The 17,446-nt window shown below is 34.4% G+C and overlaps 2 protein-coding genes and 2 non-coding genes across 5 annotated transcripts in view; 2 read left to right on the top strand and 2 right to left on the bottom strand.

The window, feature by feature from the left end:
* The first annotated feature begins 1,539 nt into the window (after positions 1-1,539).
* On the top strand, positions 1,540-5,398 carry LOC119832066 (protein C1orf43 homolog). The gene is made up of 5 exons (XM_038355664.1): positions 1,540-1,786; positions 1,893-2,046; positions 3,289-3,508; positions 4,445-4,574; positions 4,915-5,398. The coding sequence occupies exons 1-5, from the start codon at positions 1,628-1,630 to the stop codon at positions 5,017-5,019; spliced, it is 768 nt and encodes a 255-aa protein (XP_038211592.1). The 5' UTR covers positions 1,540-1,627; the 3' UTR covers positions 5,020-5,398.
* Positions 5,399-6,457: 1,059 nt separating this feature from the next.
* LOC119832029 (focadhesin) overlaps positions 6,458-17,446 on the bottom strand; it is a 17,681-nt gene continuing 6,692 nt past the window's right edge. Inside the window, exons 11-19 of one of the 2 annotated variants that reach the window (XM_038355613.1) lie at positions 16,036-16,129; positions 14,090-14,292; positions 11,736-11,978; positions 10,987-11,229; positions 9,699-9,925; positions 9,151-9,267; positions 8,263-8,455; positions 7,625-7,752; positions 6,458-6,595 (exon numbers count right to left, since the gene is read on the bottom strand). In XM_038355613.1, coding sequence (XP_038211541.1) covers positions 6,553-6,595; positions 7,625-7,752; positions 8,263-8,455; positions 9,151-9,267; positions 9,699-9,925; positions 10,987-11,229; positions 11,736-11,978; positions 14,090-14,292; positions 16,036-16,129 — 1,491 coding nt within the window. In that variant the 3' untranslated portion in view covers positions 6,458-6,552. Of the gene's footprint in view, positions 6,596-6,945; positions 7,193-7,624; positions 7,753-8,262; positions 8,456-9,150; positions 9,268-9,698; positions 9,926-10,986; positions 11,230-11,735; positions 11,979-14,089; positions 14,293-16,035; positions 16,130-17,446 lie in introns of those variants that run through there. The other variant, XM_038355614.1, reaches the window with a different exon arrangement.
* Positions 12,526-12,642, top strand: LOC119832111. Its single transcript, XR_005287909.1, has one exon. It is a non-coding gene; the product is annotated as a U5 spliceosomal RNA (small nuclear RNA).
* LOC119832105 lies at positions 15,029-15,145 on the bottom strand. Its single transcript, XR_005287904.1, has one exon. It is a non-coding gene; the product is annotated as a U5 spliceosomal RNA (small nuclear RNA).

Genomic DNA, 17,446 nt, shown 5'->3' on the forward strand with positions numbered 1-17,446 from the left:
GATATTATACAATTTTTGTTTGTAAAAAAGTTACCAATCGCTGAATATTTATCAAATCATTGTCGCTTTTAGGTCCTAAAGAATCATGACTTAACTGCCAATGTTGAAATTAAAAATAAAACTTATTATGCGCAATACGACAAATACTGTCATCGTAGCAGTTATATTATAGTTATCATATAGGAATATTACGGTCTCAATTTGTCCACAAAACCATTTGTCCAATGAACAATCAAGCATTGGAATCCATTTAACCATATTAATGGCTATTGGTCACCCTGGCGTCCATATTGGAAAATATGTATTCGAATCACGTTTCCCGCCAAAGACAACGACTCGCCTGACTGAATAGAAAGAATGATGGAATTCATGTTCGGCTGTATAGGTATGATATACGATGAATATTTAATACATATTTCTAAGAATAAAACTTTGAAATGCATACGATAAATTTTATATTTGTTACCGCTTTGGCGGTCTACTTTTCATGTCTAACTATTTGCAAAACATACCTACATTATTAAATTAGATATAGAGTAATTATCGTATTTGTTTAAAGCTATTTAACTAATGTGAATGTATTGTTTCTCAATTTCAACACTACAACGTAAGATTGTTGTTAAATATAATTTCAAATGTACTGGCCGATGTTTTAACGAGCATTATTATAAAATTATAAATGGTACGTACATTTGACATACAGTGATATGTGTGTAAGATTTTAATGTACTTATCGAAATTATAAGAATTATTATGATGTCTACTAATGTAATTAATGCGAATCTGTTTGTTACATGGTAAACTACGGACAGCATAGATTTTTTATTTAAACTATTAATGAAAACGATCTAAACACCTAAAGCTTATCTAGCGGCTGCGTTGCTAATTATAAATATTTAGAAAGAATTAAATGCTCATTATAAGAATAAACAAAAAGGCGGCTATAGAACGAGAACGAGAGAATTTTTGGTCGGTCCCATTGGTTATTACTTGAAAATGTTACAAACAAAAATATAAAAGTTTCTTCCTTATAATATTAGTGTGGATGATCATATTGGTTCAGCATAAAGTAAATACTCTACACTGTAACGATTATCTTTCGGAGTGTAATATCTTCCCAAGAAATTTGAAAATTTGTCATTTATTATACCTACTCAAATTAGAGATAATCACTTTAGCCGACAGCCGGCTTGTTGTGTGAATGGATCCTTCACTTTCCCATCAAGAGTAATAAAAAAAAAAAGAAGAAAAAGATTATTCTATTTTTATATTATAATGTAATTTTTTTATTTAAAGAGGAGGAGGACTACCAGGAAGTAATATTAGTTGAAGTGAAATATATTTTAATTTTTACCTTAGCCATCCACCATCCACCCAGCCTTAAACGTTAAAGTTAGCGGTCAAGAAGTTTTTTAAAATAAAATAGTTTTTTCAATGAAACTATTCAACTATACTTAATACATAAAAGTCATCAGTGATGGACGAAATCGTAAACGTCACTTTGATAAATGAATGACATTGATGGATAATTGACTGATATCAGATATAAGATTAGTTTCCAATGTTATTGTTTTAATCGAACACGCGAAACTGTAACAGTTATCATCGTTTATCCAATATTTTAATCATGCACGACTTCACTAGCATATTAAATATCATATTTATTATAAGTGGTGGTGTTCTTACGTTTGTAATACTGTTTATTTTTGCCAAGAGACAAATTACTAGGTTCGCGCTCCGATCGAGGAGGGGCCCCCATGTTCCTATTGGGGCTGATGCTAAAAAAGTAAGGAGATATAAATTTGAAAGATGTGCTATATCCAAAACATTCATCTTTTTGTACTTTTTGTTTGATTCGGTCAAATGAAAATTTTTTATTGCTTCGCTTACAGTGTTTGAAGAAAGAAATAGAACGCAGGATAGAAGCAGTGCCTCGGATAATGTATGAGCCCCGGCTGCTCTGCGCAGAACCATCTCACTACATACTGGAGCCTCAACAGCCTTATCACTATAGATTCCGTGCAGTGGATGATGTAAAACTTTTAGGTAAACATATTTATTTAATTAAATACTTTATTACACAATACAGGGAGAATTTAAGAAATGAATGATCTTTTAAAACCTTTCTTCCATATATACCATAATTCATATTAACTAATAGTCATGTTTCATCAAACATTTTATTTCTTACATATGCCAGTTTACTCTCAATATATTTGATGTGCAAACTTGTGGGGGTTGTTATACTTACAAAAACAGTGTTATGTAGAAAATGAGTATAACATATCTAAACTAATATTATAAAGCTGAAGAGTTTGTGGGTTTGTTTGATCGCTCTAATCTCAGGAACTACTAGTACAATTTGAAAAATTCTTTCAGTGTTAGATAGCGCATTTATTGAGGAAGGCTATATATGTACCACGGGTGAGCCGGGGTGGATCAATAGTTTCTAATATAATTACTAGATGACCATGGTGAGCTTCATATCACCTATTTATTTATCTTTCTCAAATAAAGCTAGTAGTGTCAGTAACTTGTCAATCTATACTGCAGCAACAACAAAATACCATACTACGAACACTTAGCAATGCCCCTTGGTTTGCAACTAATGCTGAAATTCATAGTCATACTAATATATGTAGTTTAAAAGACGAAATTAATACACATATAAAATTGTATGTGACCAGACTTGAGAAACACCCAAATAAACTTGCTAGCCAATTGACAATAAGGACGTATCAAAAACGTCTTAAAAGGAATGCCATAATTTAAATATGTCACTTGAAGAGCAGGTGTCCTCATTGTAGGGCTCGCTTTACATGTCCTACTTTTCCAGGCGTTCGAATACTGCTGATTGCAGATTAAAAAAAAAAAAACAAATAAAAGTAAAGCTTTCTCTGGATGAGGAAAAACATTTTGAAGCAAAAATTCTGCTGAATCTGCCCAGAAGTTCTCTAGATTTAATGAGTTTGCATTCAATTGTTAACACGTTTTACCTGTATGATTGTATATAACCAACTCTTTTTAGAGTTGAATTTGACCCACTTTAAATGGAAAGATTTAATTGAAACTGTATACACTTAACAAGGATTGGTGACAATACAATGTGTTTATTTTATTATCCTGATTATTATATGATGATCAGGATGAAATAAATTCATTTGTATATGTTCTTTACAAGAGCAAGTGAAACGATTAATATAACTCTGTAATTAAAAATCTCTAATTTTTAATCTTTTCATATTTTTATCTTTTCATATTTTATCTTTTCATATTATCAATAAACAGAGGAAGAAATAGCCTGCCAAGACGCGAACCTCCGTCGTCACCCCCGCGAGTCGCTGCGCGCGTTCCTGCTGGCGTGCCTCGCGGCGCCGCTCGACGGCCGCGGCCAGAAGCTCATACACCAGTTCTGCGATGCATACGAATCCGCCAGACACCATCCGGCTGAGTTTGGCGAGGAGGAATACAGGGCGTATAATCGGTTGCTGTTGAAACTGTTGGATGCGTGAGTATATATGTGGAGAAATAAGTTGTAGCTATGTGCTTAATGTAGCAAGTTATATGATACCAATATTACAAAGAGGAAACATTAGGGCTTTTGTCTGTATGTTTGTAATGTTTTCACATAAAAAGTACTCATGATTTCAAAAAATTCTTTAACTATTAGAAAGTTGCATATTTACTTAATGACATAGGCTATATTATGTGTACCATCGACAAACCTAAGGCAGACCGCTAGTACTCAATATGCATGAAACAATTTACTAATTATTTATAGGTAACAGATGCTTTTTTTGATTGTTTCTTTATAATATACTTGATTAAGCTGTTTAATATTGTATATTATTTATTTTGAATTAAAGACAGGGTTTCTATTGTCACAAAAAGTATGAGCAAGGTATAGGAATTTCCTTAAATTTACTTGGTTTTGTAAGTAAAATCTTCATTACATAAGTGAGCAAAGAAAATATATCTATATACGTATTGTATCTCCATAAGGAATTTCGTAATAATTGGCTTCTTCGTTCATGAAACCGTAATAAGTTATGTTACTTAAGAAGTTATATGATGAGATATAAATAGACGTGTTTTTATACTTGTTTAGAAAAATAAAGCAAACAATACTAAACTCTATTTTTAAACATACATCAATCTAGCTGATGTTAAAACTAAAATATCTACATAATTTTAGTTCCTAATAAAAATAAAAAATATTGTGTTAAATTTTTTTTTTATACTTTTTTCCGTATTTTGTTTATAAAACTAATCAAATAATTTACGTTCCAAATATAAAAATCGTGTTTTTTGATTATTTTTTTTATTCGAAAGCTCATGCCTCCCATGGTGATCCTCCATTTAAACTTGTTAACAATTTGCAGGCCGATTTGTTTTTCGTTTTTTTTTATATATTGATATTATAAAGCCTGTATGTGTGTACCAGTGCCCGCCTGCTCAAGAGCGTGGGCGTGGTGGGGGGCGGCGCCCGCGCGAGCCCGCAGCGCCGCCCGCGCCTGCTCGACCCCGCGCGGCTGCGCACCACGCTACCAACCAACCATTACACCGCACTTGAGGTATACATACACACATACATATAATATACATATGTATCGTAAATGTTACAACTATGTTATGACAATTTAAATATGAATAAAAAATGTTTGAGTTTGAGTTGGCCTTAAATCTTAATATTATAGATATTACTTATAAATTACGTGTCGCGTTGTTTATCCGCGATGGACTCCTAAACTACTCAACCGATCTTAATTTAATTTGTATACCACATGCGATTTGATCCAACTTAAAAGATTGGATACTTTATTATATTCATTCAATTTCGATAAACGATTAGCCGGTAGGAGCAGCAGGGGCGTTTAAAATTTAATTTTAAATCCAATTAACCAATACTTCCAGAACATGCCAGTCGACTCAAAATTAGAAGACGAGATTATCAGAGTACCAGTGAAAAGCCCCACCGAGCCCGTGGTGAAGCCCCCAGCCGATGAGACCGCCGTGTGAGGGCGGAGCGCCCGCAGGGACGCGCAGACTCTGTAGGGCGGTGGGAGCTTGGGGGGCGAAGTGATAGTGTCAGTGATTGTGATAGTGACTTAGACATGGGGGGAGTGATAAAGTGATGGTTGTAGATACACGGGATAATAGGGGTAAAGTGATAAAATGGTAGACTGTGGTAGTAGGGACTTAGAAATTCATAGTCTGGTGAATCGGCAATCAGTATCATAAATAAAAGGAAGAGGTGTATGTGGATTTGGAAAGCAAAGCGCTATGTTTAATGGTAGTTGGAAGATGAAATGTTAGTGGCATTTTGTATAAGCATATAGTACATAATACTTCTATGTCACACTGCTATAGTATTAAATCTATCAAAATGAGACATGACTGTGAAAAATGTGAAAAAGAAGTGGTACAAAATATTAAAACCACTGCAATAAGATAAAAGTTAAACAAATAGATATTATATGCTTAATTGTATGTATTGGAAATAAACAAAATGGAAGAAATTCTACCATGAGGCAGGATTGGAACCTGCATCTTTAGTTATATATAGATATATATTTTTTTAATTGATTATAAATATGCAATTTGATTTATTTAATAAATATGGATGTGTAATATATTTTTTAAAAACAAATGTTATATATTGGATCGTGAATTTGTAAAATTATTTAGCAGTGTGTATATTACAGTTAAAACCTGTTAATATAACACATTATCCCTAGTTAAAACTAGTTGTATCAACGGTATTTAATTAGAACTAGGTATAACGGGAAATGTTGTTTAACTGTAACATATATCAATATTATAAGAATACTGTTACATAAATACTAAAACACACTAATCTCAGGAAGAAGGTTATAAGCTATATATGTTCCACGGGCGAAATTGGGGCGGACCGTTAGTACCATATAATAGTGTTATTTATAGAATATTATGATATTCAAGTCAGTACACATTTAGTAGTCAGAATATTATTGTAAAACTGTGTAATAATTTATGTATTTTGTAAGATTGTAAGCTTTTTTATGTAAGAGTGGACAACTGAGCGGTTCACCTAATGGTAAGTGATCACCACCGCACATGAACATTCGCAGAAGTAGCGTCTTTGTGAATGCGATGCCCGCTTTTAAGGATAAAGGATAAGGAAGGACTGGAAAGAAGAATTGAAAAGAAACGGGCCTCCAGCTCTCCTCTTCTGTCTCCAAAATGTGACCATAAATCACAACTTTGTTCATGAATGAGTGGGTTTTGATAAACATGACATATTAATAACCTTAAGTACCTGTGTTTGCTTAGTTTTAAATGTATTTAGAAGATTTTGTAAATATTGAATAAACACAATTTTATACCTTAATAATTCATATTTTGTTGTAATAGAATAATATATAATGTGGTATTTGTAGTGTAAAATAAAAAAAAAATAATATATTAAATTTTTTATTTCTTGCACAGATCTCATACTTAACAATATCAGACTAGATACAGTTAATTACATATTTATACATAATTATTATATTGGCACTATACTGAAGCCATTTAATCGTCAAAGCTCGTTACAACAGGTCCAAAGTGATGTTCTCTGAAAAAAAAATTAAATGTTAATACAAAATAACATCTCATATTATGATAGCTTAAGCTAATACTAATTAGCATAGCTAACGCACTAATTACATTAAAAATTCACACCTATCATAGAAAAATCTCTGGAAAACAAATCAAATTAAAATTATATAGAACAAAGCAATGGTATTTTTTATTACATAAAAATTCAAATGTTATATAAAGATAATATGAACTGTAGACCTACACTAAGACATGTATTGTCGCCCTGCAGCCCTTCCTGATATCAATAATGGTAAGTACATAAAATGCTATATATGGCGATGCTTCTTTCTTCATAGGTTAAAAATATTTTTTTCATAGCAATCAACTTTGAAGCTAGGAGCTAGATGCAATATGCAGGTGATGAAATAAAACTCAGTTACATACACTTTATAAATAGCAAAAGCTTTTGTGCGTTTTTTTACTGGTTAATAATGTAAAATATAGATTTAACACAAAACTAGCAATAATTATAAATAACGATTAACAATATATAGACAATAAAGCATTATCACAATGAAAACTGTTTACATGATTTCACTGTGGCGCCGCTTACAAATCCTCCATATTCCTCCTTAGAGAGCAATAAACAAATTATTATTCACCTACTAGATTGAAGTTGGATATGTTTAAGAGTATACTTGTTAACCGACTTACAAATAAAGAGGTTCTCGAATTTTTTTTTTTGTTACTTCAAAATTTTCAACTGGTTTTTTTTAATTTAAAACCTTATGCCTCCCGTGTGGTCCCATTGGATATTGGTATAGTTTTGACAATTTGAAGGCGTTTTAGTTGTGTTTTAAAATTAATTTTTAACAAAAAAACCTTACTACTAAATAATTTGTCGACATTAGAATGGGGAATTGTAGAACATGGAGTACATATATTTTGTCAAATAAATGAACTTTTTGAATTTTTCACTTTTGATAACACTTTAAACCGAATTAAGAAAACGAAAAATTAGATTTTATTTTTTATTTGTTATTTTTTTTTTATTTATACTCACAGCCTCGTCCAAATCTTATGCGCAACGAACTGCTCGCAGTGCCTCAGCGCCAGCAGGCTCCGCTGGCAAGCTTGCGCAGTAGCGGGGTCGCGGATTGCGTCCCGCGTGTGGCAAAGCCATTCTAGCATCTGAAAACGTGTACAATAATAATATATTGTATATCTTATTTCATATGGTTAAAGATATCTTATTTATTTGTACAAAATCTGATGGTAAATGCTTGGCATTGATGGTAATGGTATTGGCAAAGGCGTAAGGTCACTGGCAAGCTATTAACCTAAGCCACACCCCCAAAGTCAACCGCCGTATTAATATAATTACAACATATTTTGTAGCAGTAAAATATACAATCCGCAAGAAATGGCGCCCTAGTGCGATACCTCTTTGATATAATCATTATTACTGCATAATTAATTATTATCCTACGAATATTATAAATGCGAAAGTTTGTAAGGATGTGCGTGTGTTTGTTGCTCTTTCACGCAAAAACTACTGAACCGATTGCAATGAAATTTGGTACGTAGACAGCTGGAAAACTGGAATAACATATATGTAACTTTTTATCCCGATATTCCAACGGGATACGAACTTGCGCGGGTAAAACCACGGGGCGCAGCTAGTTGTATCTAGAACAATACCTGCAAGCTACACTCCCTCCAGCCCTCCTTCCCCACGAGCACAGCCACAGCACTGGGCAGCAAGGAGTACCTCCGCTCCCTACTCGCAGTAACGCAGCTCGGCTCCGGCTCGAAGGACCACACGCCACTGAACGCGCACGCGGACAGCGCGAACACGTCGCAGAGGTACAGCTTCGAGGATTCGTCTTCCGTTCTGGAAATTAACGGTTTTCCATCACTACATTGTATAAAGGAAAGTCGCTTTCTTTGCCCCCATGTCCCTATGTATGCTTAAATCTTTAAAACTACGCAACGGATTTTTATGGTTTTCTTTCAATAGATAGAGTGATTCCGGAGGAAGGTTTATATGTATAATAAAATACTACTCCGAACTAACGAGTGCGAAGCCACAAAAGCTAGTTCAGTATATAATTCATATATTCATATGAGCTCCAGTGAACTCGATCAAAATGTATTCATGTAAAAATTGAGAAATTTGTAAAAATTTACTAGTTTGTATGAACATATTGAACTAACATCGTTATAAAGGTCGCATCTACAGAGAATTGGTAAAAAACTCCACCCTATGAGTGAATAGTTTGAGAGAATTATATACTCTTATATTTATCTAACATACACGTTAAATCTTTTATTTTATAACAATAATAATAATATATTATTCTATTATAGTTTATATTATCACTAAGACACACGAACACAACAACTACGAAACTGAAATGTTTTTTTTTCTATAGAAACGTGCATAACTCAAAAGTTACCGATTCGAATAAAAAAATATTAAATTGTAAAGAAAAAGAATTATTAACATTTCTTTAATTTAAAAATCATTATTTGATTCCCACAAGAAATTACAATTTTCGTTAACATCATTTTCAAGTATACACTCACTCGTTGAAAGCGACTTGAGTGCGAGCCAGCAGCTGCAAGAACCACTCTCTGGTGGAGGAGTCGTCCCTCGCGTCGCGGAGAGCCGCCCACATACATTCGAGGGAGTATTCCTGTTCACTGGGGGGGGGGGCAGAAATTTCATTTTTCATTGTCTATTGTGACATATGCATAAAGAGAAAAAAACAATAGAGGTCACTTATGTGACATAATAAGGCCTGCCACTCAGCATAATAACACTGACTTTCAGTGCATGCCTCACGCCTTATTGACAGTGGATGTGTTCATGCTCAAACTATTTAAATTTATGGATAATTGTTCTGCCCTCATCCCTTTAAAGCGGGAAAGGGAGATTCGTAGCGGCCCTACCTCTATAAATCTCCATGGGCGGTGGTCATCGCGTACCATCGGGCGATCCTCACAAAATATAAACCAGCTGAGTTGCGGTCAACAGCTGGGTCACGTATTGCGTATCCGCAAACATCCACGGGCGGCGGTGATCGCTTACCGCACCATACCTCCCCCCCACTTGTGTGAACAGATAAACTCACAGAAAGTGCGTCGCGTGCGCATCCACCGCCTCGTTGAGCCACACGAGGGCGGAGGGGGCGGAGGGGGCGGAGGGGGCGGAGGGGGCGGAGCGGGCGAGCGCGGCGCGCACGGCGCAGGCGCGGCGCAGCAGGTCGCCCGACACGCCCCACCAGCCGCCCGGCGCCGTCATGCGCTCCAGGTGCGCGCTGCCCAGCGAGCGGCTCGCGCGCACGTACGCCGCCCACGCCTGCCGGGCACGCACAGGTACGGTCACTGGGACGCCGAGGCGTTAGCGAGAGAATCAGGCGTAGGCTAGACTCGGACACAGAAACGATGACGGGAGAATCACGCATAGACTAGACTTGGACACAGATGCGATGTCGGGAGAGAGTCAGGCATAGACGAGACTCGGACCCAGAGGCGATGACGGGAGAATCAAGCACCGACTAGACCCGGACCCAGAAGCGATGACTGGAGAATCAGACATATCATCACACACCTAATAATCTGGATGAGTCGCCGATCAGTGAGTCCCACATACCCATTATGCAGTGAAACTGTAGAGGGGGATGGCCAAGGGTATTTGGCAACGTTAGAAAAGGCATAATATGGCATACTCCGATAGGAGATTGAAACCGAGAAGTTTTGAGAGAGGCACGTGAAATTTTGTGTCAGAAAGGTCTGAAAGGGGAGAAGCAAAATAAACCAGAACTAGCACAAGAAGAATGAAGGGAGGTAAAAGGGAGAGTAGAGAAAACCAAATATAGTGTTAATGTACTGCGCAAGTGATCGCTGGACTCTTCCCACCGACCGCTCGGTGACGCCACAAGCTCTATAGTGCTTTGTGGAAAGAAACCGACACTATGGACATACTCGTATTATGAGAATCGCAGCTGTATCGAAAAACGAAAGACAAAAAATGACACTGTCTGACCTGATAGGATTAAGGAGGTAAAACAAGTACAATTACTATAGTTACAAAAATAAGAAAAAACACAAAACAATCAGAGACAAAAAAACAGTCATAAAATCAATTAGGATAGTAAGGGAATCTCGTGAAATTGTGATTGAAGATTAGTGCGTTCAAACAAACAAACTCTTCAGCTTTATAATTTAAGTATAGACTATTGAATACAAAACAAAAACGTTTTTCTTAAAAGAAATGCTTTTCTATTTGCTTAATAATTTATTACGATATATCTGCTTATTAGACACAAATTGATTAATTTACAAGAACAAACAAAAATATTTATATAAAATCTACACAGAAATCACAGAGCAATCAACAAATAAATAAATTAAACTCACCGGGCTATCCTCGGGGATGAGAGAGAACTGTGACTCCAGCAGTTGGCACAACCAGGCCCTGTTCGCCTCGTGGATCCTCTCATTATCCAGGGTGCGGCTGATGCTCTCCAGCTGCTTGATGAACAGCTCCCAGTTGCCCAGCGAATGCGCTAGGCTCCTCTCCACCGAGGGTCTGAGGGCGATGGGCGGCATGGTGCGGCACAGGATCGGGAGGTGATCGAATAGAAGCATTATGTCTGACTCCTGAAAGTGTTTATCGGTTTGTTCATCATATTTTCCGGGTTTTTTATTTTGATATTCGATTTCGCTTCTTCATACAAAATTAAAATGGATTTATTTGTCTTTTAATAGCAGTACCTGGATGACCGAGCTTCGCTCGGTATAACTTCTTGAAGTTAGATCGATTTATCGCCCCGAAACCCCCTATATACTAAATTTCTTGAAAATCGTTGGAGCCGATTCCGAGATTCCAATTATATATATATAGAAGAATTGCTCGTTTAAAGATATGAGATTTATAATTATTATTATAAACAGCTGTTTTTTTATGAATTTGACATTACTGTCATTATTTAAGTGCTGTATCATTTTACATTGAAAACTATTATTTTATTTCTCAAAATACAAGTAATGTTACACAAAAAGTGATTTTAACTCGAGATAGCAATAATGAGTGATAAGATAACACTTTATTACTATGTGTATATTACTATATTAAAAACTTCTACTCCTATATTGTTAACACTGACCTCCGTAGTCCCAGGTTCGATTCCAGCTAAGAAGTTATCCACCATGCGCTTAGCCGATGGTGCCGTAAGCGCCTGCCTCGCAGCCAGCTGGATGCTGTTCATCCTCCAGGGGGTGCCGCGGTGGAACACCTCGTGCAGGAAGCTCAGGCCCATAGGAGGGAGCGGACGAGGGTACTCGGCGGCCAGGGTGCTGAATATAGCAAGCAGCACTGGCTCTTGGATGTCGTAGGTGGGTGATGTTATCTGTTTAGTTGAAGTGAAAAGAACTTGATAGGTATAGGATTTATAATTATTTAACAAATATATAGCTCAATTATTTCTCAGTAACAGAGGTTATTAATCAACCTTTTGCTGGGCGCAGAAAATTTCTTCGGAAAATTTATTCACGCGTTGTGGATAATATAGTAGAAGATTTAATTATGGGTTTTCCATAATAATTAATCTAAAAAGTCATTTTTCTTATGTCCAGTGAAAGTTACTTGCCTCCGCTAGTATCGTACTCTATAACGGTTTTTAAACCCCATTAAATTATTTTTTTTAATATAGATAGTGATAATGATAATGATGCAATCATAGATAAACTCCTGTCTATGATCGCGACAATCTCGAATAACAGTATGGTTTCAAATCGAACTAGATTTGAATAAGAATTGATTATTTACATCGGCCGGTAAGGAATATAGTATAAAAAGTTTAATTCATCATCACTAGATGGCGCTACTAGTCGTATAAATCGCACTATGGTTATTCTATTTGCGATGCGTAAGACATTTTCTCCAAGTTGTTGTAGTTACTCTGGTTTCCCTTCAAAACGTATAAATCTTTCGCCTTTTACTAAAGATTTCCGTGGAGGGGAACACTCAAATGAGTCTAACTCAATTTTTGATGCTCTGCTATTAGTAGAGCTTATAAAAGTTTCAAATTTCAATTTAAATGGGTAGTTAATGATAATTAATAATAATGTATTTGTTATGTATATCATATTGTACATTGGAAGTATTTAATTAATTAGTGTTATAGTAACACATTCCGATAGTAGATTTGTTGTATTTAACAGCGGAATTAAATATAATCAATATAGCTTATCATATTATAAATTATAAATATCATTCTATGATTTTACTTCTACGCATTTAAGTAAATAAAGTAAGAGCTATCTCAATGTTTACAGTTGTCAGTTCGTATATAAAGTATATAAAAATAAATTAATAAAAAAAATATATTTCGAGAATGTTATCAATAAGAAAAAAATGCTATTAATTATTTTATGTTCAAATGAGAATGATATTATTGTTTATTTTTAAACATACAAGGTAGGTTGGTAATGATTACCTGATTATAACTAACACACTTTCATAGAAAGAATTATTTTCTGGTTTGTCCAACAGAGTTTATACTTCGCTTGTAATTCATATATCGCGATGTTATTCCTAATATCGCCTTGTAATTCCTAATATCGATAAATCTAATTAATAAAGAAAAATTAAAATCTGTTTGTTAAGTCTTAAATGTAACTATGTATGTTCCTTTAAAATCAACTTTAAATATACAACCGTAAGATTGAAAAAAAAAACCGTGAGATCATAATCTAACTCGCAAGATTAGATAGACTGATGAAATATCACAAATCAAATATCACATATAATGCAAATATATCGCAGTAATGTATTATTATTTAACCTAAAATAACCCATCATTTAGAAATTAAAGACTTTTTAATGGATTTTAAACGCGATTTATAGCAAAAAGAAGCATTGGCAGTCGACTGAAGGAACAGCCATCATCTACAGTCTACACTAATATTATAAAGCGGAGACTTTCGTATTCTTGTATGTTTGTCACGTTTCCACGCAAAATCTGCTGGACCGATTTCGAAAAATTCTATTGGAAAGCTATACATGCACCACGGGCGAAGCCGGGGCGAACAGCTTGTCTTAATCTCACAATATGACGGTATCACATCGAAAGATGGTAATACCGAAAAATAGTGCAATAAACTGTAAGCATGTTAAGAATATAAAAGACCAACAGATTGCAATTTGATGATAACATATACATTTTTAAACGACTTTCAAAAACGAAATGGCGGTTCTATGTTTGTCTGTATCATACATAATGATCATATTTTCGAACAGAGAAACACCGACAATCGAAAAACCGAAAGATTTTTGGTCCAGTTTGACTTGAAATAGATGAGTGGTAATTATTATAATGGTAAACTGTACTACTCCTATACGGCTGGACCGATTTTAATGAAATTTTTCCGATGGTATTCGAGAATGGTTTCGATTGACAATTCAAACGAAAGCGATACCAGCTTAATAAATTCAAATTTTTCCTCTCAACAAACTCGCCTGTTTCCTGAAGCAGTCAAGCATGCCCCTGACCACGCTGTGCGGGGGCAAGTGCCCCAAGCCCTGGGGCTCTCTGCCCTCTATCGCGTACACGCCGCTGCGGTAGGTGCGCACTTCCCTCTCTATTAGCTTGCTAACTAGATACTGCACACCCGGGAGCGCATCTTGATTGGTGTTTTTAAACACCTCTGGCCATATTTCACCTGAAAATTTTATTTTATTACTCCTTAATTAAAACTGTATGTATAAACGAATCTCATCACTAATAGTTGGAAAAAGTTCAGTACAGTCAATTAGGCGGCCTTATCACTTAATAGTGATCTCTTCCACACAACCGAGGCAAAGTTTAAGAAGTTAAAAGGTTTAATAGAGAAGACAGGCAGTAAAAAAAATTAAAAGAACATAATATATTAACCTACTGAATATACTAAAACAAGAAATTCGTGAATTAATACTTAAAATTTATAATAAGAATATATAAGAGTTAAAAAATTTAAAAATACAAAATCAATTGAAACAATCATTAAAACATACAAGGTATGTTTAAAAATAAACATATCATTCTCATTTGAACATAAAATAATTAATAGCATTTTTTTCTTATTGATAACGTTCTCAAAATATATATTTTTTATTAATTTATTTTTATATACTTTTTAAACGAAATGACAACTGTAAACATGGAGGTAGCTCTTACTTTATTTACTTAAATGCGTAGAAGAAAAATCACAGAATGGTGTTTATAATTTATAATAAGCTATATTGAATATTGATTATATTTAATTTCGCTGTTAATTACAACAAATATACTATTGGAATGTGTTACAATCACAATAATAAATTAACTACTTCCAGTGTACAATATGATATACATAACAAATACATTATTATTAACTATCATTAACTACCGATTTAAATTGAAATTTGAAAATTTTTATAAGCTCTACTAATAGCAGAGCATCAAAAATTGAGTTAGACTCATTTGAGTGTTCCCCTCCACGGAAATCTTTAGTAAAAGGCGAAAGATTTATACGTTTTGAAGGGAAACCAGAGTGACTGCAACAACTTGTAGAAAATCTCTTACACTTTGCAAAAAGTATAACCATAGTGTGATTTACACTACAACTAGCGCCATCTAGTCACTGTTTTAATATTGCCAAATACACTTCTAGAATAAATTAGATTTTAATTAATGAAGAATGAAATGGATGCAAAATCAATCATAACAGTAATCACTGTTGATTACTGTTATGTAATAATTTTTGATTATTTACAAGCCGGCGACAATTATAAAAACTGAACGTTATAAATTATAAAGTAAGGAATTTAAGCATTATTTTAAGAAGACAGCATTTTATGAGATTTGTAATTCTGGTAAAAAGTACCAAATAAAACAAAAATTCAATTAATTTATGTTTGCCAATCTCGATGACAAATAAAAATATATAAAACAAATATTCCAATACATTAATTAAAAATACATTATTATATCAGCGCCATCTATGTTCATATTAAAAACATTCATTTGCGTTTTCTACATCGGAATCGGTTTATTTGTATATGCGATAGATGGCGTTCAAATAATACAATTTTTTATTTTACTTCATATAGTCAAATATAGTGTTTCTTGTTAAAATCTTTTAATTAAAAATACTACGTTTTAATTAGATAACAATAAGTTTGTTTACAAAATTGTATTTTATTATTCACTTGTTCCGTTATGATTGTTGATTAAATTACATTAAAATTTGGGGAAAAATAACATAATGAATATGTCGTAGGCGAATGGTTAAATCTGCAGTTTCAATAAAAACCTAGCCTTTCTGTGACAACAATAATCTACCTGAATAACAGCAATATCGATTTAAAATTAAAAATTAAACGGTGCCGTTCAATAAAGAGCCTAGGCTATTATTGAAACAGTTTCGATACGCGTTTGTACTCACACGGTATGTAATCCAATACATCTTCGGGTCTTCTCACAGCATCTACAGGTGTTTTGCAATACGCGGGCGGCAGTTTCACTGTCCGTCTGTATATCTGAAAAATTATATTGACTATATCTAATATATAAAATTCTCGTGTCACAGTTTTCGTTGCCATACTCCTCCGAAACGGCTTGACCGATTCCTCTGAAATTTGGTAAGCATATTGGGTAGGTCTGAGAATCGGCCAACATCTATTTTTTATCCCGATATTCCTACGGGATACGGACTTACGCGGGTGAAACCGCGGGGCACAGCTAGTCTAATATATAAAATTCTCGTGTCACAGTTTTCGTTGCCATACTCCTCCGAAACCGTTTGACCGATTTTGATGAAATTTTTTGTGCTTATCCGGTATCTATGAGAATCGGCCAACATCTATTTTTCATACCCCTAAATGATAAGAGTAAGGCAGAACAGCGTTTGCCGGGTGCAGCTAGTTGACTATATAATTATCTATAGTAATATCATTTTTTTTTTTGTTTATTTTAGTATTTTTGCACGTTTGTAACGTTATTCCATAAAAAGCACAGGAACGATTTCTAAAATTCTTCCAGCATTAGAAAGCTGCATCTTCACTGAGTAACACAGGCTATATATGTATCACGGGCGAAGCCGGGGCGAACAGTTAGCTAAACATGTTTACATACAAATGTTAATGATAAAAAAAAATTGAGCAAACAATTTGAACAATAAGAAGACATTGATTATTTTAATCGAGTCTATTATAAAAGTCTGGGGAAAGACTGAATATATAATAATGTTAATAACTATTTCTAACGAAAGACCGTCTTTAAATTGTTTGAACTAGCCCAGATATTAACGTTTTCAATTAAAAACAATTATCAAAATCGGTTCACCTAACCGAAAGTTCTGATTTTAGATTCTGAAGATGATGTTGTGGAAAGCAATTATTTTAAATTTTTCATAAAATGCATATATATATATATATGAATATTTTAATTTTTCATTTATTCAGAATTTTTAAATTAAATTACAATAAATTTTAAACATTACCGGCCTACATTTAAACAGAAATATGACGTCCCGTGTCCCGTATTAGAGTATTGGGAAGATGATGTACAGCTGTTTCACTGATCGATTTTCTTTATGGACAAGATTTCTGTGTCCTGGTAATCGAACCCAGGACCCCTCAGTTCTACGCTCACGCGTAAACCCCTGTGCCTAGGAGCCGGTTAAAAACATAAATAAAGCTGCCCAGACTTGCCCTGATCCACCCGGGTAGATACATAATTATTGTTATATAACCTATGCCTACTGACTTGACAGACTATGACTATACTTAGTCTGGCCATAAATACTGTTACACTTAATTATAAAAAAATATTACATTTGAATTTCGAATCTGTCA

Source organism: Zerene cesonia, chromosome 14 (genome assembly GCF_012273895.1).
Source record: "Zerene cesonia ecotype Mississippi chromosome 14, Zerene_cesonia_1.1, whole genome shotgun sequence".
NCBI classification, from domain to species: Eukaryota; Metazoa; Arthropoda; class Insecta; order Lepidoptera; family Pieridae; genus Zerene; species Zerene cesonia.

Bases quoted from the DNA above. Each gene is read 5' to 3' on its own strand.
- LOC119832066 (XM_038355664.1), top strand. From the start codon at position 1,628: ATGCACGACTTCACTAGCATATTAAATATCATATTTATTATAAGTGGT. The intron at 2,047-3,288 runs GTAAACATATTT...ATCAATAAACAG, and splicing joins GGATGATGTAAAACTTTTAG to AGGAAGAAATAGCCTGCCAA. The intron at 4,575-4,914 runs GTATACATACAC...CAATACTTCCAG, and splicing joins ACCATTACACCGCACTTGAG to AACATGCCAGTCGACTCAAA.